Source organism: Crocuta crocuta, unplaced genomic scaffold (genome assembly GCF_008692635.1).
Source record: "Crocuta crocuta isolate KB4526 unplaced genomic scaffold, BGI_CrCroc_1.0 scaffold545, whole genome shotgun sequence".
In the NCBI taxonomy this organism is placed as follows: Eukaryota; Metazoa; Chordata; class Mammalia; order Carnivora; family Hyaenidae; genus Crocuta; species Crocuta crocuta.
In genome coordinates, this window is record NW_027551563.1 from 2,802,340 (window position 1) to 2,823,431 (window position 21,092).

General features: G+C 36.1%; 1 protein-coding gene across 1 annotated transcript in view; it reads right to left on the reverse strand.

Moving 5' to 3' along the window:
- Positions 1-21,092, reverse strand: part of GBE1 (1,4-alpha-glucan branching enzyme 1) — a 269,814-nt gene that overhangs the window by 30,511 nt on the left and 218,211 nt on the right. The window contains exons 13-14 of the mRNA XM_077750044.1: positions 2,741-2,925; positions 999-1,131 (exon numbers count right to left, since the gene is read on the reverse strand). Of these exons, the coding sequence (XP_077606170.1) occupies positions 999-1,131; positions 2,741-2,925 (318 nt within the window). The remainder of the gene's footprint in view (positions 1-998; positions 1,132-2,740; positions 2,926-21,092) is intronic.

The following is a 21,092-nucleotide window of genomic DNA, read 5'->3' on the forward strand; positions in this document are numbered from 1 at the left end:
CAGAAAGACAGAATGAACCAGGGAACTTGGTGATACTGTCACAGTGCAGGGGTCACACTACCTCAGGGCTTAGCTAGAGTTACCTTGACACATCGGACTTCATGGTGGCATCAGGCACCTGCATAGGTGGCAGGCAGTGATCACTGTCAGGGCTGCAGGAGAGAAGAATGCTATCTGCCTGCTTCCAAATTTGTGTTGGGTTGTTGTGAGGTCCTGAATCTGTGTGGTTTTTTTTTTCATGGATCTGGGAAATCATAATGTTCTTAAAATACACTGCACTTTTCCTTTAGCAACATTTATTAAACTTAAGATTCCTAACGTTTTTTTCTTCTTCACTAGTTTAAAAGCCCCACAAGAGCAGTGACCGAATCTTCCCGGAGAATTCCTGTATTCACAGCACCTAGCACAGGGCTGGCACATCGGTGCTCAATAAGCAGGTGCTCAGCAAATATCTGGGAAATGAATAACTGAGTGAGTAAGTGAATATACAGAATGAATATCAGAAATATTCTCTCTGTCACTTCTTTTGCACATACTCCCAAGTGTTGGCTCCTCACTGGTTCAGGCCTTCAAAAGTGAGCTATGTCCTGCACTGGAGGAGACAGGAAAGAGAAAAGGGAATGAAGCCATCTTTATAGCTATTGTCTGCATCGTCGGTGGAGAAGGGAAAGGAGACAATTCTCAAAGGCAAGTTACAACATATTTTCATAAAAAGAAACTACAGTCATCTCCTAAATTGCATATTGGATCAAACTATCATTAAAAAAAAAAACCCAAACCCTCAGAATCATACTGTTTAGAACCAGACTGAAGCTTAGGATTGATTCAGTATAATGAAGCTGAGCAAAGATTTACCAATCAAGTATTTCAAGCCCCTCATTTTTCAAAAGAGGAACTGAGAGCTACTGTCACCAAGATTAGCATTAGTCTTTCTTAGTTTCTCTGATGTAATAAATAATTGAAAGCAGACAGTAATGTTCACCAGCAACAAAAAGGATATTTTCCTGGCAATGTTGTTCCAACTCGGTAATCAGTGTAGCTCTTGCTTGGATGAAAGTTGAAAATAAAAAGAAGACCTGCTCTCTCGAAAGCAATGATCTTATTGCCTTCATGCTTTTCACTCACATGGGCCTGTAAGAATTAACACATACATCACATCTAAACAATACCCAGATGCTGCTACAAGCAGATTATATAGTAAAAAATGTTTTTGTCTTTTTTGATAGCCTTGTTAGCTATTAAGCCAACAAATGAAAATGCCAGCCCATTATATTTTTAACATGTTGCAATATTGCCATATCAAACTCTAGTAAGTCTCAAAAATGGCTTAAAGTATTAAAATCTCACTAGCCATTGATAACTTCAAACAAAGCACAGAGGATTACCACTGTGGCTTAGGTTTTAAGAACACGGTATCTATGTTACATATAAAATGTGTGTGTGTGTGTGTGTGTGTGTGTGTGTGTACCCATATGCGCATACTGGATCTGTTTACAAGTGAATTTTCTTTAAGACTTTTAGTCCCCAGACTAATGAGGTAAGCTACATAAAATGACATTTTAAAATAAAAGGTAACATTGTTATTGTATTGAGATTTCTGAAGTTGTAGTTATCTTAAAAACTTTACATTATTGCCTACCTTTGTCAGATTCAATGGCAACCTAAAGTTCTTTACAATATATCTTTTTTTTCTAATGAAAGAGAAGGTCTAAAAAGAAATTATGTTTACAAGGTCTCCCATTTTATACATCATGTTTTCAGTAGGCAGTGAGAAGCCTTTGCTTTTTCAACACCACCCTCTTGCAGCTCCAGCTTTGAAAGGACTTATTTCCATGCATATCAGCAGCGCCACTCTTGATAATTTAGCAATGTGAACTAAGGCTCTAGAGTAAACAGCATGCCTTTTGGTATTCAACATTGTTCCTGTTGAAAAGGAGCATCATTTTGCTCTCTCTTTTGGAAATTGCATTACTAATAAACGTGATTAGGGCATTCGTGTCATGGAGCCAATCTTAGTGAATATATAAGTACCTTTGTTCAACCATTAAAAAAAAATCATAGACACTGAAGTAAAAACACATCAACAGTAATTTCAAATAGCACCAGTAAAAACTAAATGGATTATAAGTAACACATACTATATGCTAATTTTTGCAAGGGAAAAAAGCCTGTATAAAATTTGCACCTGTTAATTACATTTTCTAAAACTTATTGAAAAGGGAGACTTTAATTCCAGAGGAGAGTCAAGCTCATGAAAAATACAAAACCGCATGCAGGTATAATGGCATCTATTGAGATGACAAGTTAGAGACCAGTAAAGGAAGTGGGGGGTGGAGAATAAAGAAATCTACATGTTGTCCAAGTAGTCTCTTTATGACAGCAAAATTATTTATATAAAGAAAAACAGTCAAAACAATTAAGATGTTTCCACAGCAATTTTCCAAAATGGACTCCATGCCGAGCTTTTGTCATTATTTTAACCAACTGAAATAAAAATTACTAAATTTAAACAACAACAAACTAAACAGGAAAGTAAGCAGAGCATTATGTTTAAGATTTTCATTATCTATCGGAGAGACTTCAATGACATGTTTTGACAACCCAAAGTATGTTACAGGGCACTACACACTGAATAATAAAGTGCTGTTTAAAAGATCTGCATATAGATTTAAATCGATTGCCATTCCAAGCATGTACAACACTGGTGACTAAAACATAACATTTAGAATAAAGAGCTTACCTGTGGAGCTGAAAGCCAACCACATCTTTCTTCCAATTTATTCATATCCCTGTCAAAGTTATTTAGGAACTTATAGCGAAGAAGGTCATCATCAGTTAAATGAAACTGCCTTCTGGCATAATGGTAGCTCTCATTATTTCCTTTTCTTGGGAAGTCTAACCATTCAGGATGCCCAAATTCATTACCTGTGTGGAAGAACAAATATAAGCCTCACCCGGTAATATTAGCATTTCTTCCTAAGGTGACTCAATAATTATATCTGTTAAAGTCCTTAAAATCAGTGTAGGTTATCATTTACGATGGCTGTGCCCTGTGAATGATGTATAACCCTGGTTCAAAGACAGCACAAGGCAGCACAAAGGGGACCGACCACAAATGGACTCAATTCCAGGGTCCATTTTTAGCCTGGCCACGTAGCCCTTGTCACCTTTGTAACATACCTTTGTAGCCCATGTCTCCTTTTCCTAACATACAACTGAGAACAGTTATCTCTTATCATACTTATTTCGTCTCTAAAATAAACTCTAATATCTGAGTAATTTCCAAAATCTCTATTTCTGTAATTTCTGTAATCTGTACAATGCTTTACAATTTCCAAAGGCTTCGAAGGCACATTATATTTTGATCCTCAGTGGGAATCTTTGTTCTATCCATCTCACAGATGAGAAATCCAGAGCTTTGGACAGTTAAGAGAATTGCCCAAGCTTGCACCGATAATAAGTGCACAAGCAACCATTAAAATTTAGTTCTTCTGATTAAAATCCAAAGGTTTTAATGAGGTGCTTTCTACCTCATCCCCACATTAGACAAGTAAGTTTTAAACTTCAGTTGCTGTAGAAACCCAAGTCATCATTCTTACTACACATTTTCCCTATTTCTTTCTCAGATTCATGTGTTACTATTAGATATATACCTTTAATTTCAAATGTATCTGCGTGTGTGCTTGTGTGTGATTTAGCTAGGAAACTTGATTTAGAACCATTTAAATATTATTTCTCATTATAATGATGAGAACCAGAAACTCAATACAGTTGAAAAATGAAATAAAGTAGTAACATACATGTATTTTTCAAAATTAAATTTAGATATTGGTTGGCTAATACATTGGCTCCTATTGTTTTCCCCAAGGTGGACTTCTACTTTATAGTTTCTTTTTTTCCCTTAAAAATTAAATACTACTTTCCAAATTTACTTTCATTTTCTGCTTTACTGCTACAATTTTGAGCCACAAGCTTCTCCTTTGTGTTAGAAAGTACTATTGCCAATACAAGCCAGTATTATAATATTCTAATAAATAAAAACTAGTAAACTAGGATGCAATTGAAAATGATTTACTGTAGATTTGCTTTAAAATGGTAAATTCTGCTAAGAAATGTAGCAACTTACATTTAACTTTTTGAGACCATAGTCATCAAAATAAAAATAATATCCAAAAAAAGTCTATAGCAGTTTCATAACAAAGTGTTTACATTTTGCTGAATTCTAGTATTTCAGTCTAAATAATATTGCTTACGATTTTACCTGCTATATGACAGAGGAGGGAACTGGATTTCTGACTTTATGTCTGACTCTATGGGCCTATATTTACTTTAGGATGCCTTCAAGTGACACAAGGAATTTCCCTCTGCCATGCTTAGGAGTCCTGCTTAGGTCTGGAGCCTGATTCACAGAAGCCCATGGGGTACCCATGGGATAGCCTGCTTGATCATCCATTCAATTGGCAAATGCCTGCACCTTCATAATTGTAGTGGAGCACATTCTTTACTGATAAGGAAGATACTACCAGCCTGGGGAAAATTAGATGTCTAAGTACTAGTGAGATTTCAACTCGTGGAGAACTCTGGAAAGACTAGAAATGACATGAGGTAGCTAAAGTATAGTAGCCTACAAATTGGATCCAGTCTTTCTATAGGCACAATACTTTTATTTTGGTATGGTCGTGATCTCTGGGTTGACTACCATTAATCAGCAATTCCTTTAGTCTTTTCTGGGGGAGACTTTTACATCATTGCCATCATGATTATCACACAGAGTCAGCAGCAAATGCTTAATGTCTCTTATTATCTGTCAGGCACATGCACTACACTCAAATTAATTCGTTCCATCTTCAACAACACTAAGGTAGGTACTATTATTGTCACAACTGTATATGTAAGGAAACTAGCATAGAAAGTTATTAAGTAGAGGGACCTATGAAACCAGACAGTCTGGTTTCAGCACCTGACTCTTACCACTACACCATACTGTCAGAAATAAATACCAGGAAAATACATTGCAAAGAATGACCAACCTCTCCTACATGGACAGATACTCCAAGCTAATGGAATGTCATAAGCAGATGCACTGGAGTGAGAAGGTGAGATGTAGTGAGGAGTTTGGTTTAGCTATGAAACAGGGTTAGTGGTGAGGAAAAGTGAGACAGACAGGATTAGGTTAGATTAGGACAGGCCTCATAAAATTAGGACCTTACATTGCAAGCAATAGGGAACTAAAGGTTCTTTTCTAAGTAGGGGAATGAGTAGTCCAAATGCATTTATTATTAAAATACCTTGACAGTGTGAAAAAAAGACACTGGATATTGGGGATAGTTGAATAGTACAAAAGCTAACATAGAATCCAAAGTATAAGGTAAGAGATGACAAAAGACAGTGGGAAGAAGGAAAAGAATGATTCAAATTCATTTCATGCACACTGTGGGTAGGAATGTAAATATGTACAGGCGCTGTAAAAAAACAGTATGGAGGATCCTCAAAAAATTAAAAGTAGAATTACCATATGATCCCATAATTCCACTACTGTGTGTTTATTCAGAGATACCAAAAACACTAATTCCAAATGATATATGCACCCCTATGTGTACTGCAGCACTATTTACAATACCCAAGATAAGGAAGCAACCTAAGTGTCCACTGATAGACAAATGGATAAGGAAGATGTGGTGTGTGTATATCTGTGTGCATCTGTGTGTGCTTATATGTGTGTGTTTAAAAAACAACATAGGAATATTATACAGCCATAAAAGGGAAGAGGTCGTGCTATTGTAACAACATGAATAGCCCTAAAGGGTGTTATGCTAAGTGAAACAAATCCAATTGCAGAAGGCAAATACCGTATGATTTCATTCATAAGTGAAACATATAAACAAACAAACAAAAAACAAAACAAAGGCAAAAAAAAAAAACCCCAAAACACACACATAAAAAACCTTCAAATCAACAAAAAGCAGAATATAGTAAATAAACTGAAGATTGCTCGGGCACAATGGCCAAAATAGGTGGCTGGAATAGGGGATAAAGGCTGCCAGGTGTGGGATGAAAAAAATCACAGGAATAAAAGGTACAGCATAAGGAACATAGTCAATGATACTCTATTAGTGTTGCATGGTAACAGATGATAGCTTGTGGTGAGTACAGAATAATGTATAAATTTGTCAATCACTATGCTTTAACATCTGAAGCTAATGTAACATTGTGTGTCAACTCTATTCAAACAAAACAAACAAATAAAAACACAAATGATATACCTGAGGTGGAAAATAACAGGATTTGATGACTGCCTGATCAATGCAGGTTGTAAAGAATTCTGAGAGTAGTTTTAAAGTTCCAAGCTCAGTTGACTGAGTAGTGCCTACATTAACTGCACTAGAGAAAAATGGTGGAAAAGGAAGTGTGTGGGAGGGAGATAATGAATTTTTTGGCATGCTAAATTTAAGAACTGAAGAATACGCAGGCATCCGTGGATATATAGTAACATTGATAAAAATAAGGTACTGAAATTCAGGAGAGAATTGGGGGTGAGGACCAAGAGTAATTTGTTAAGGCCTCAATAAGAGATAGTAGATATATCCACAAAAGGAAAAACCATGGACAGCATCCTAAGGAACTGCAGGCAGAAGATTAATTAGAAAAGACTGAGGAACAATTGTTAGGAAAGTAAGAGGGACATCCAAAGAAATATATCGAAGGCTAAGAAGAGTTTCAAAAAGGATGGTCAGTGACAAATGCTATAAGCCAACAAACACACAAAAAAAACAAAAAAAAAAAAAAAACAAAAAAAAGAAAAAAGAAAAGAAACAACAACAAAAAACAAACCTAGGACTTGCTATATATTACCACCCATTTGGTTGGTATAGGAATAAAACATAGGGTTGTGCTTTTCAGTCTATATAGTACACTCCAGAGAAGGTTTATAGATTCCAAGGAAGCCTGTTATGAATGGATTCTTTACCTGATACTTTACCTTTAGGGGCAGTCCCAGGCAGGAATCTACGTTTTCATAAACCTCTCTGTACTGAAAGTAGGGGGGCTAAAGGCCACACCCTGAAGGAGAACAGAGTAGAGATTTGAAAGTTCTTTAGGTGTCTAGGTAAAAGACAGTTATGCATCATGATGCCCATGGACACAGCAAGACTTGTGTTTTAATTCTAGTGAGCTGCTTATATATGAATGTAGGCAATCTAATCTCTCCAGTGCTCAGTTTACTCATCTGTAAAATAGGATAATAATATTTCATAAACACTCTTTTAAGATTCAAACATGGTAAATGGGACTGGGCATAGGGTCAGATTCGCCCTACACTGCAGCAGACATACAAGTAACCGGGATGAATTCAATAGGCAACTAGTTAGTTAACTCCTCTTAACTTAATTTTCATGGTACAAACATTCCTTTAAGTACTGAAATACTACACTGACACATTTATTCATTCTTTCTTAAGTAGGATTTATGCCCAGCATGAAGCCCAATGTGGGTCTTGAACTCAGGGCCCTACAAGAACTGAATTGAGATTAAGAGTGGACACTTAACTGACTGAGCCATCCAGGTGTCCCATTTGTCCATATTTTTAATAATACAAACCAATTTCCCTAAGCCAAGTGTTAATGATCTTTAAATTATCTATTTTAGAGAGTTAAAAAGCAGAACTGAATATGAAAATAATTTTGCTATAAGACACCCACAGGGAAAGGGTAAATCAGATGGCCACGTTAGGAATTCTCTTTCCACTCTCTTCCTTCATTATTTCTACATGTGCATTTTGTAAAACCTCTGAACAAGCTCTCAAGGGTTATTTTATATATATATATTAAAATATTATATTGTATATATATATAATGGTGTATATATATTACACATATGCTATATATAGCATACATATCTATATTGTATATTTATATACATTTGTTATTTATTATATGTATACTATATAAGTATATGTAGTATACTAGTTGGTTACATTCCACTTAAAATAAACATTTTAGGAACCATCTAAAACTAGAGTTCTGCTTTGGCTGGAACACTACTGACACTTGAGGTTCCCATATCTCCTAATTTCTCTTCAGCTTTCTTGAAAATGTGACCTTAGGTTATAGCCTCTGTTGCTTGTTATCTTTTCCAACTGCCTTAGGTAGACTAAGATGATGAAAATTCTCCACTGTATGGTTTAGGTTCCCTCTTAGAATTCCTCCTTGGCAGTATAGTTTGCATCAGTATAGAACAGGATGGTGTTTGACCAAAACTACTGAGAATGGTATGAACTCATTTTATAATCTGATTAAAAGTTAAGTACCTGTTTCTCAGAAACACACACACACACACAGGCGCACACACACACACACCTCTATGCTCAGGTCTAAATATTACCGTCTCCCCAAAACTTGAATGTTGCAATCTTAATCTCAATGTGATGGTGTGTGGGGGTAGGGCCTTTGGGAGATGTTTAGGTCATCAGGGTGGAGCCCTCCTGGACAGGATTAATGTTCTTACAAAGAAGACTCCACAGAGCTCCCCAGCCACTCCCACAAGGTAAGGATACAACTAGAAGTCTGAGAATGGCAAGAGGGCATTCATTTGACTATCCTGGGACTCTGATCTTGGACTTCCAAACTCCGGGAAACATGAGGAAAACTTTTCTGTCATTTATAAGCTACCAGTTCTGTGGCATTTTGTTACAGCAGCCCAAGTACACTAAGACACCACTGTTTTTCTTCAGTAAATATTTTATTTTCATTTATATCTATAACTATATATCTCTATCTCTATATCCATATACATAATCATCCATACATCTATCTTGTACCTACAACTTGTTTTGAAGAAAAATAGACTTATATTCTATTTTGAATTTTAATATAAGCATTCTCCATGTCAATAAGTATATATCTCTCCAGTATGATACTTCCTTATGTGTATACAATGCAATTTTATTTAATCATTTTCCTCATGTTATTCACTTTGGCTTTTTTTTTTTTTTTTTTTTTTTTTTTTTTTTTTTTTTTNTTTTTTTTACTATTTTACTGTTATAAAATGTGAGCAATTTTATAAATACATCTCTGTACACTTGTCTGGTATTTCCCTAACAAAACTGAATACGTAGAATAGCTGTTGAGAAGGTAAAAAGCAGATATTCTAAAAGGAAAGATTTCCCAGGTTTTGAACATGACTAACTATTTGGAGATGTAGGCACAAATTAATGAACTGTTACTGGAAATAATGTTCAGCACACACACACAATTATATTCCTTAGTGCATATGTTTAAGATTCTACCTTAAAAGTATTTTTAATCACTTGAATTTAAGATTTCACTTTATTGTGCTCTAAGACTTGTTACTTTTAAACATTCATCTTCTAACAGCATATTAGAAATTATTAACAATTAATAAAAACCTCATTACATGAGGTCAAATTAAGTACTTGGAAAAATAAAAAGACAAAGATGAAAGCAAGACAAATGTTTGGTGTCATAATCCAATTTAGGATTGTTTTTAATGTATTTTAACTTTTACTTTATTTATCCTTTATAATTATAAAGTCACTACTTTAAAAAAACATTCCAATAAGCATATTTATATATTATAGAATATGAAACTGAATTTCTAAGTTAGAAAAAAGTTATTAAAAAATCAAGATGTAATGAAGAACTTATTCTATTAGAGAATTGTTTATTAATCTCTATTAGAGACTAATTTAGATTTTCTGAATATCCTCTCCTGGAGAGGTTTCCTTTTAAGCTGAAAGATAGAGAAAGTTGCATACAACAAAGAAATAGAGAGAAAAATTACGTTAGTGATTGCAGACAAAACATTCCACAGTGTGGCTTTTGAATGTTATCTCTGTTGTAAATGAGCTGACAAGGGGCAAATTAAGTTTAATGTAGACAAACGCAACATTAAATTTCATATTTGGTCCAAAACTGTAAACACAAGCATAAAATAAATGGAAGCAAATCACAGAAAGACTTTCAAAGTGACCTTGGAATAATAGTGAACCATTCTCAGACTAACAGAGAAAACTGGAAAATGCCAGTTAGTATCTTACACTAGCTCACAGCTCACAAACCTAATGAAGAAAAATACTACCATTAAAACAAGTTAAGAATGTTCTTCTCAGCTATGGTCTACAAATTACTTAGGAAATGTGGCAGCACTTGAGACAGTACAGTGAAATAAGGTCACCCAAATAAGTTTATAACTAAGGGCTGCTGTATGTAAAGATGGATAAGAAATCTAAATTTATTCAGGTGATGGCAAAAAGGTAATTGATTTAATACAGATAACTTGATGGAATAGAAAACACATAATATAAGTATTTTAATTTAACAAAATAAAAATAATGTATGTATATATATTTCTAAACTATATACAAATGTTATGCATACATTCATATCTAACATATGTATATATTCCTCCATGAATGCAACAGGCATTTGTAACTTGGAGCTCATGCATTGCTAGGGATTTCCTGATATTTCATGCAAAATGTTGTATGCATATTCATCTGTGTGTGTTTCTGAGGACAGAGATCTTTCCTTTACATTCTCTCGGAGTCTGAGTCTTAGAAAAGGCAAGAACCACTCACTGTATTAGTAAGTAGAACAATGGGTCATAAGGTCAGAGTTTCTAAACTATATAAAAAAGAAAAAAAAGTGAAAGCCTAAATTGAGGGAAGCATTTTTAAAACCTTGGGTTGGTTTATTCAACAGATAAGAAGCTTAGAAAAGTCACAGTTAAACTAACTCTAGCACACAGACGCAATGACTGTGACACTCAGGAATAATACTTCTAAGTCAAAAACATGCATTGCAAGTAACTTGGCACTAACCATCAAAGGCTATCTATCTGCTTGTTAAATTATGACTATGATCACTAATGTAACACATAGACTTGTTACTTATTGCCAAATGAAGGGAAGACAGTAATTTTTTGAGCTTTCACTTGGGATATTTTGTAAGAAAATTCACAGTTCATGGCATGATTCCCTGAACTCACTATAGTAACAGAACTGGGTGCTTCCAGAAAGAGAGGACTGAAAGCTCTGGCTAATATGTAACTTTAAAACAAAAACAGTGAAGCAAGTCACTAACATTGCTGTATTTAATTAATGATTCTAGAAAATTCTACCAAGTTCCTTCTCTCCTTTCCATTTCCTCCGTAAACAGTGCCATTCATGTCCGGTTAATTGTGAAAAACCTCTAGGCACAAAATTCCTATCGGGATTGCTTTTCCTGTAATTAATTCTTTGCTATTTGATGTAAAGGTCCAAACTATAAATTGACAAGAAGCCAGCTGGTTCAGTGATGAAATTCGAGACAATACAACTAATGAAAAAAGCCCCAGCTCTATTAGCTGAACATTTTGATTAGCAGGTTTGTGTGTTTTGCTTCTCTAAACTGTAATGCATACTAATTTTACCCAGGAATTAATTAAAGTCTATCACAGCCTCCATGCTGTGCATGTTATGTAACTCCTTGCTGATACCAAATGAACGTATGTATGAGAATAAGGTACAGTCCTCCTAAAAATGTAATAAAACTTTAGTTCCTACTCCTGTTAACTGTACTGAAGACTAACTCTTAGAAGGAAGTTTCTAGTTTCAAATCAAATGCTTTGGTCTTCCTCTAGTCTGCTATGGGTACTAAACTCACCAAAGGATGGGGGACAACAGAAAATTGTTTTCTAAACAGAAAAATAAATTTTCTGTCCATTGCTCTGTCCCACCTTTGGGATCAATATGGTTCTGGGCAGGTACGATGCCCAATTTTTTTCCCCTCCACAGCATGCTCCACTGTACTATACCTACAACAGAGACTCCCTTAACATTTGTTAAAGTTGGGTTTTCCCCTCTACAATTGTTAAAGATCTAACATCATCGCTTTTGAGGCGCAGAAATGAAATACAAAAATCAGACTCAGAAGATGGCATGTCAGCAGAGGCGAGCTGAACAAAACTCAGCAGTGCTGCTGGGGGTTACCACTAAAGTCCAGCCTCCATGCTGTGCATTATAGGTATTTCATCGTTGATGTCAAGTGTATCTATACATACACTTTAAATACACATAATATGTGTATAAGTATATATGTGTGTGCATGTAAATATGTATATATGGCACAGTCCTAATGAAAATAGTAAAAGCAAAGAAACTTCATGTCCTGAAGACTGTTTTGAAATCAAACGCTTTGGTCTCCAAGTCTCTGCAATCCCCCCATGGAACCTCTGTCATGCACATTCCTTCCTTAAAAGGTACAAATCCCTGATTATATTCTGAGCTCCAGGACTTGCTGTACTGGTTATATGCTCAACTACAACACGATTGATTATGATTTTTAAAAAATAAGTTTTAAAATGTGTATTTACTTATTTTGAGAGTGAGCAAACAGGGGAGAGGCAGAGGGAGAGAGGGTGAGAGGGAGAGAGAGAAACCCAAGCAGGCTCTGATCTGTCATTACAGAGCCTGACTCCAGGGCCAATCTCACAAACCATGAGATCATGACCTGAGCTGAAATTGAGAGTCATATGCTTAACCGAGTGAGCCATCCAGGTGCCCGGATTGATTAAATGTTAGGAGCATTAAAGTGTCATCAGATAACATGTGTAATGTACATCAGCATGATCCCTGTCCACATAGAGCTCACAACCTAATAGGGGAAGAGAGACAGAATTAAATAAGTATAAAAATATATATTTCCTCTTGAGAGGGTATGGAGGACAGGGCTCAAAAAAGTGAAAGTGATAAAAGTGAAAACAAGAGTAAGGGGAGAGGAAAGGAGAGAATGCCAGCAAATCCCTCCAAGTCCTCACCTCCTCCAGCAAAAAGTAAATCGTGGAGGTGCTGAGATGGAGGCAAAGCAAGGCAGAGGACAGGCCTGAAACTATGCCAATGCAGTGTCTGTCTTAGAAACCCAATCTTTGAATTCTAGAAAACTACCTTTGGTGTTCAGAAACAAAAACCATCTGTGCATACTAGGCATGTATATGCCTTTTAGAAACATATAGGGGAACTGATGCCATGGGAGTGGATGAAATTGCCTGGGAAGAACATGCAGGAAAAAGGGCATAAAGGGACAAAGCCTGAGGAACACTCACATGGCAACGTGGGGCAATGGAAGGAAGACTTTGGCGGAAGGGCCAGAGAGAGATGAGGAAAGCCATGGTTGGGGGTAAGAGACAGACGAGAGACTGACCTCAGGGAAGGAGGCGTTTGTTGAGGAAATAATGGTCAGCAGCAATAGGAGCTCATGGCTGAATTAAAACCTGAAGTCCTACATAGCAAACAGATTGAGTAACAAGAGAGAATATTTGTGAATAAAAAGGGAGCAACAGCAGTGACGTCTGCAGTAAAACCAAAGAATTCAAAACCGTATTGAGTATGAAATGCCTTATTTTTCCTCTTTTTTTTCTAGGATATTCAGACAGATAGTATATAACTAAATAACCTAGGAGTGAATGGTCTGTTTTAACTATACATAAGCTTTGTACTCATCAATTAAATTCTGAGGTGTTTTATACTATATAACATGCACTGTATCTTAAGACATTAGCAAAAAAAGACTAGTATACTATTAGGTTTTCTTAGAATTCCTAAAACAAATTTACAAACTAATATTTTGAATAAAATACATCATAAATTCTAATCCTTAGCACCCTAGGTAAAGGAGATGGTGGCCCGAGTCAAACACTACACCTGCTCTCCCGTTCCATCTAATATTAGTGCCCATGTCCCTGACGCTGTGATAGCTGAAAGAGCCCAGGAATGGTGATTAAGGCTAGACCCACTGTAGCAAGGTGGTCGATACCTTCCTTCTGTTCTGCTCTCCCCAATCTTCTCCTTGATAAATTATGCATAAAAATTATTGAGGAAAGGGCCAAATGAGCTGTGAGCACTTGAAAAAAAGAATCCAACTTAAATTATGCTTGGACAATGGCCAAACCCATCAATCCCTCTACTTATCTACATGATGAGAATTGCTTTATATAGTAAGTTCCTATCGGCAAGGCACAGGATAGTGGATGAGGTAAATGGTTAGGTCAAGTGTTGTGATAAGAAGGCTGTCAAAATAAAACAAATATAAGACACTCTTAACTATCAACGTCCCTATGTACAATATAAGAATAACTTTATATTGCATATACATTTCGTAGGATAAATGTAGACACACTTATAAATCAGTCTTATTTGTAACATTAAAGCATTAACATTATATTTAAGGGTAAAGCTATATCTCATAATGCTTTTATTTAAATCAAGAATATGAAAGAAGATTTTAAATAAATGAAATCATAAAACTGTATTAAGATAATAAAAGAAACAGTAATTCTTGACAACCCTCTATAGACATGGGACTTTGTGCTAGAATTTTAGAAGTTATTTCAAATAATAGTCACAAAAACCTTCTATACGGGAGGGAACGTTATTCTCATTTTCAGACAATAGTTCAGGAAGGTAATGTGACTTTCTAAGATTGTGTAGGTATTAGGTATCAAGGTTGGTATTCAAAGTTAGATCTGTCTGTATTCTTTCTATGGTATCTGGTACAAGGCACTTGATTTGAGCAACAGTAGTTGAAAATCGGTTATGAATGTACAGGCATTAGGGAAGATAATAAAAAAGCTATAAAGAGATGTGTAAGAATGCACTTCCAATGTCACTATCAAGTATACAAATAAACTATATTTATTACTGACTTGTGCCTTGCATGTTCCGCTATCATGATGTTCCTCCATGTTACAGCTGTTTGGTCTCCATGAGGCCTTTCACATCCTGCAGGAAAGCTTTGGGGCTTGAATTTCCACTTATACTTAGATATAATTTTTCTCTATTAAAGCAATTATTGAACAGTGTGATTTTTTTGGTGTTGTATCTGTGGTTTTGTTTTTGCCTGTCTCTTTAATAGATGGAGGATAGATACACCATATTTTCATCTCTTATTCTTACTGCCAAATTTAAGTAATAACCGGCATAGTTAAAAGTGTTGAAAGAAGAAAATGAAGGAAATTATGTCTGCTTCCTATAGTAGGCTATATGTTACTTAGAGTAAGTTTTAGCTTACTTTTGAATACTCCATTCAAGAAAGTGGGTAACAGATGGTTCCTTAATGATTGCAAAATTGGTCTTTAGGAGGGCCATAAGAAAAACGAAGTAAAGTAATAATAATGAGGAAGCTTGGGGCAAGCTGAGGACAAAGTACAGGCTGCCCCCCACATCCACCACAGGTGGAATATGTGTGATATTTCTGAGACACTCCTAGCTACTCAAGAACAAAAGAAAGGTGTTTACGTGCTTGCTATGTGGGAAACTCAGGCAAATGAAAAATTAAATTCGTTTACTGCCTGCAGCCCATTGCCAAGTCCTTGAAACCTGCAATATGACTCCCTCTAGGAGCTCAGAGGCCTGGATGATGATGACACTTTTCTGGGGGCAAAAGAGAACCTTGGTTTAACACTGTCCCAATCTCAAGAATCCTGTAAGCGTACTTCCTTTATCCCAACTGCCCCAGGATATATGCTGGCAATCATGTCCCAAGCTTATTGCCCCGCCCCTCCCCCCGACATGCATCTGAGAGGTCTCATGACTGAGGTTTTATTAAACTGTGATGAATAGTTTTTCTCTAGCAACAGCTGGCCCCTCAAAGTCCTGGAAACCTTGCTTCCAAAATTCCTTATAGACATACTCTATCCCTGACCCCCTCCCAACCTGAGGGTATATAATGAGTTAAGCATCGCCACCTCAGTGCAGCTCTTCCCACCCATGGGATCTGTCCCCATGCCTTAGTAAAATCACCATTTTGCACCAAAGGTGACTCCAAGAATTCTTTCTTGGCCGTTTGCTCCAGACCACCCCACGAACCCTTCCACCCTAAAACTTCACCACTAAGGAGTGGGAAGGGGTCCATAAAGAATAGCCCATCCACATCATGGGAGGAGGAGGGGATGTAAATCAGGAGAGAAAAGGCAAAATGTCTTTTTCTAGCTCCTTTATTATCTTCCATAATGTCTGTACACTGACTTCTCTGAAAGCCAAGTCAGTAAGAATTTCAGATGGTTCCTGTTGATGGGTATACTTTGACCTACATGCAATTTTTGTGGCACAGTTTTGATTTAAAATAAATAATAAAAGTATAATCAAACCAAGAATAAAACAATGAGCAAAATAAATAAGACTAAATAGAGGATAATTGTCATTTTTAGGTAAAAATACAAAAATAACTTAAAAAAAAACCTAGACATTATTTTCTTAAATTCACAGCGGCACTAGTGGACTTTGACATTCATTCTGAAACCATTTTGAAGCTGCATGAAGCAGGAGACTCCGTTTCTTGGAGGGGGAAGAGAGGGAGAATAAACCACATTAGGAAAGTGATGATGGGGTAAAAAAAAGAGGTATGTAATGCAATCTTAACTGAATTCAGATTTTTTGCAAGTCAAATACAAAAGCCTTGGAACATGCTTTGTTAATGGATAGCATTGTAAAGAGTGTAAACGTTTTGAATGTGAATAGGGCACTGGCTGAAAGACTCCACACCTTTTTAGGTGGTAGAAAACAATTCAAGAAAACGGAAATGTGAGGGTGCCTGGGTAGCTCAGTAGGTTAAGTGTCCTTTGGCTCAGGTCATGATCTCATGGTTCGTGGGTTTGAGCCCTACGCTGGGGTCTGTGCTGACAGCCAGCTCAGATCCTGGAGCCTGTTTCAGATTCTCTGACTCTATCCTGCTCATGCTGTCTCTCTCCATCTCAGAAACAAATAAAAAATTAAAAAAAAAAAAAAAGAAAACCGAAATGTGAAAAATAATATATTGGCTGATTACAAAATTGATTATACACATGTGATTTTGTGGCTATTCTATATTTAAGTTGAGATTCAAAAGTTTAGTAATGAAGTCAAAGTGTGCTATTTTCCCCTAAAATTTGCCTATAATTAGGATATGCTACTACTGAGTCAGAGATGGTTTCTTTTGCAAGCACCCATAGTAATAGAGATGAACAAATTTCCCGAATGAATTATGGAGAGCTAAGTAAAGACATTTAAAGGGGAAGCATCTAACCACAGGAAATAAGACTGGAAAGAAACAGTTCACTGAAATCTTCCTGTATGGCATAAGTGGCATCAGTTTAATTCAATCCTGATCTCATTCCAGGCTAGATGAGTGCAAGAACCTCAGGCTCTTTCAAGGCATAGCCTGCTGCAGCTTTCCAAGGTTTCAATCTCCCACAGCCTTTCTTCTGCAGCCAGCAACGTGAAGCCCCTAGTAGAGAGACTTAACTACCTGCTTATAACTTAATCAAAGGACCAGTATCAGTTTGCCTTTGGAAGATGCTTCCATTGCTCCAAGTTCCTGCCAACAGCTAGTTAGCCTTCTTTGCTTCCCGCTGTCAGCTCTTGCTTTCTCTCAGGCCACTGGTGCCAAAAAAAAAAAAAAAAAAAAAAAAAAAAGAAAGTTCCAAGAAAACCTGAANTGTGAACTTCTTCCCCCAATAAGAAGAAAAGTTCTCAGTTTTCGCACTGACTGGCTTCAGGTGTCTCTCTCTGCTCTGAGTAATACTCATTTTTGAATTTTAAAAAATATAATGACAAGGCTATGAGTTAGTCTATCAAGTGTCTTGAAGGCAATTAAAAGAGAGGGTTCAAAATCACATAAATCATTTTAATGTCTAAAAGTAATGACATTTAAATTATCATGCACAAATGTCCCAGAGAAGTTTGATACAACGTACCTACCACCTCCACCACTCTCTACATAAACCATAACATTTTCCATTGGTCTAAATAATTCTCTGCATTTCCATACAAGTTAAAATTCTAAATGAGGGGAAACAATTCGGTAAAGAAGAGAACACAGAAACGAAGCAATACCAATTAGTAATTTAGTCAATTTTGTGTTTAACTTTTATCATATCCAACCATTTCATGAAACTATTCCATTTAGAAATACTCATCACTATTACTTGTCCCTGAATGAGTAAAGTTTCTGTGCTCTCCTTTGAGTTTTATCTACCAGTATTACAGATAGTGCTTCAAACAGATGACACATGGTAATATGATCATGGCCGATGTTTCCTGCCAGTACGTCTTCTTTCTGGTTAGTCCTTGACTTGTAATGCTTGTTTTTGCCTCCAGAAATTCTGTCTATATTTCAACAAACAGCTTAAATATCATCTCCTACATCAGGAATATATATGTCTCCTTCAGTCGAGAATCATCTTTTTTTTTCTTTTTTGCTAGATATAGTGCTTTTAAGAAAAGACACATTTTCTAACTTCCATTTATGGCTCTGTGTCTAAATTTTGTCCAATAATATACAAGCAGAACTGTTATGAGAAGATTGTTTGAAAAGAGCTGATTCAACTCACTTTTTGTTCCTCTTCCTTGTGTGTTTTGGTACTTTGAACTATATAGGAAAGTCAGCATTTTAGTTTTGTTTCTTTCATTCTATAAAGAAATGTTTGTAAATATAGACATTCAGTTAAGTGAATGTACCAAAAGGCCTAAGGGTGTGACAGATCGCTAAGTAAACTTCATTCTTCAGGTTAGAAAGTATTTGTATAGTGCAGAGGGAAACAATATAAAGTATGCTATTTTCAAAGAACATATTGAAGTCAATATGAAATAAAAATAGTGTATTAAATTTTAAATAACATAAAGAAAGCTATTCAGAAATAATGCTATAGTTTGCCTAAAGCATAAAGAAATATCCAAGAGACTCTAATTATACTAAAAACAAGATTAAAATAAGCATTCAGAACTCTGGCATAATAGTTCTCTGGGTCCTTCACAAACTGTCAAAGTTTTCTCTGAACTCTTTGAGGCTTCACAAAGAATCATTAAATGTGTCAGGTATTTGGGGGGAAAAAAGAAACTTTTAACATTTCAAGTGACAGATGTCAAGACTCATGAATATTTAAATATTCATAAGTTAGCAGACATTCTAAACAACCATCTAGGAATATATACAGATTTGCTTTAATGTTATTCCTGGGATCCATTAAAAAAAAAAAAAACTATAGGAATAGTGAGAGCACAGAGTGAAAACATGCAAAGAAAGAAAACTCTACTGACTTAAAGAACTACATATTCTAATTGCTCAGTTTTATGCATTCAAATAATTTTCTGAGTATAAATTATGCCATCCAATAAATAAGAAATTTTCTTTAGAAAATAGGCAAATTTGTGTCATGCGGCAGGGGAAGCATGGGATATAAATATAAAAGACACAAATTTCAGACTCAGTTTTTCACTTATGACATATAACCTCAAGCATGTAACTTTTCCTTCCTTGTAACATAGTTAGAACCTGGATTCATCAGAGATGCCTGGGTGGCTCAGTCGGTTAAGTCATGATCTCATGACTCATGGCTCAGGTCATTATCTCATAGTTCATGGGTTTGAGCCCTGCTTGGGCTGTGTGCTGTAAGCGTGGAGCCTACTTGGATTGTCTCTCTCTGCCCCTCACCACTTATGCTCTCTCTCTCTCAAAATAAATAAACTTAAAAAAGAAAAAAAGAACTTGGATTTATCACTTATTACATGTGTAACATCACTGCAAACTCTTATCATCATTAAATATTTTAATTGTTACAAGGGCCCAGTAAAATAGCTATCAGTGTAATCCCTATTTTTGAGATGATGAGGATGAGGGACAGAAAGATGAAGTAATGGGCCAAAGATGACACCACTAGGAAGTAAAGTAGCCAGGATTAAAACTTAGGCAGAGTGTCTCCGAACCTGAACTCTTAACCATTATGTTATCCTGGATCAAAATCAACATTATAAAAAGGATACTGACTTTGCTGGCTTCACTAAGTGAAATCATGCATGCAAAAATAATTTAAAACTTTGAAAGTCTAAATAAATGCCACACACATAAAAAATGGTGTGGGAGTGCATATGGGGAAAAGGACACAAATAAAAAGGATGATGTGACTTGGCCACTGGCTGAATGTTAAGAGCAAGGAAAGGAAGGAACAACTAAAACGGATCTTAGAGTTTAACCACCAGCTACTGGAAAGAGATGATGATACTAAGAGCAATAATGATTCCAAAAAGGCATCGTAACTTCTCGGGAGGATGATTTCAGTTTGGGTTCAGTGACTTTGAGGAGTCGCAAGATACCACGTAGAGACCTCAGGTAGGTAGCTTCAAAATTTATGCTTATAGCTTACAACAAAAAGTTGGATTTCGAGTTGTTGACTCAGGGATTATCTATATTAGAGAGATGTTCAAAGTCTCAAAGTAGATGAGCTTTCTGAAAAAGAAAGAATAGGGAGGACATAAAAGGGGCCCAGGATGACAACTAGGCAAACATGAACATTGTGAACAAGATGAAAAGGAGCCTGTGGTTGAAGACAGAAGAGGCACCCAATGGTCGAACAGAAAAACAGGGAAGAAAAACACAAGGAAAGTCAAATGAATCAGGTGAAAAAGAGGTTCAGGGTGTGGATGCAGAGATCTGCAAGCCAATGACGTCTTTGGAAACAAGAGCTTCTCCATTGCAGAGAGGGCGGCAAGATACGTTTGTTGAATATGAGAAAGCAGGGTTAGCATACATAACTACATCATGAAGTGTGGCAAAGTAGAGGGAAAGCAGGTATTAGCTTCATGGGTTAGTAACCTATTTCTCGATTTGTAAAACATGCATTTTATTTATATTTACTTTTTTAATGTTTTTATTTTGAGTGAGAGACAGAGCACACGTGGGGGTAGGGGCAGAGAGAGATGGGGACATAGAATCCAAAGCAGGCTCTAGGCTCTGAGCTGTCAGCACAGAGCTTGACATAGAGCTCCCCCCATGAACCATGAGATCATGACCAGAGCAGAAGTTGTAGACTTAACTGACTGAGCCAACCAGGAGCCCTGTAAAACATGCGTCATAAAGTAGTGTTTAAAAATTTTCTGATATTTTTCAGATTCATTTCTTATAACTATCAAAATGATTTTTAAAAATTTGTATCAAAATCATGGTGAAAAGGACTATGTCCAGTCCAATACTTATTATTGATATTGCATATTTAGCAACACTGCATATGGAAACATTTACTGTTTTATTAAAGAACAATTTAAAAATAAAAACACCTTAATTGTCGCT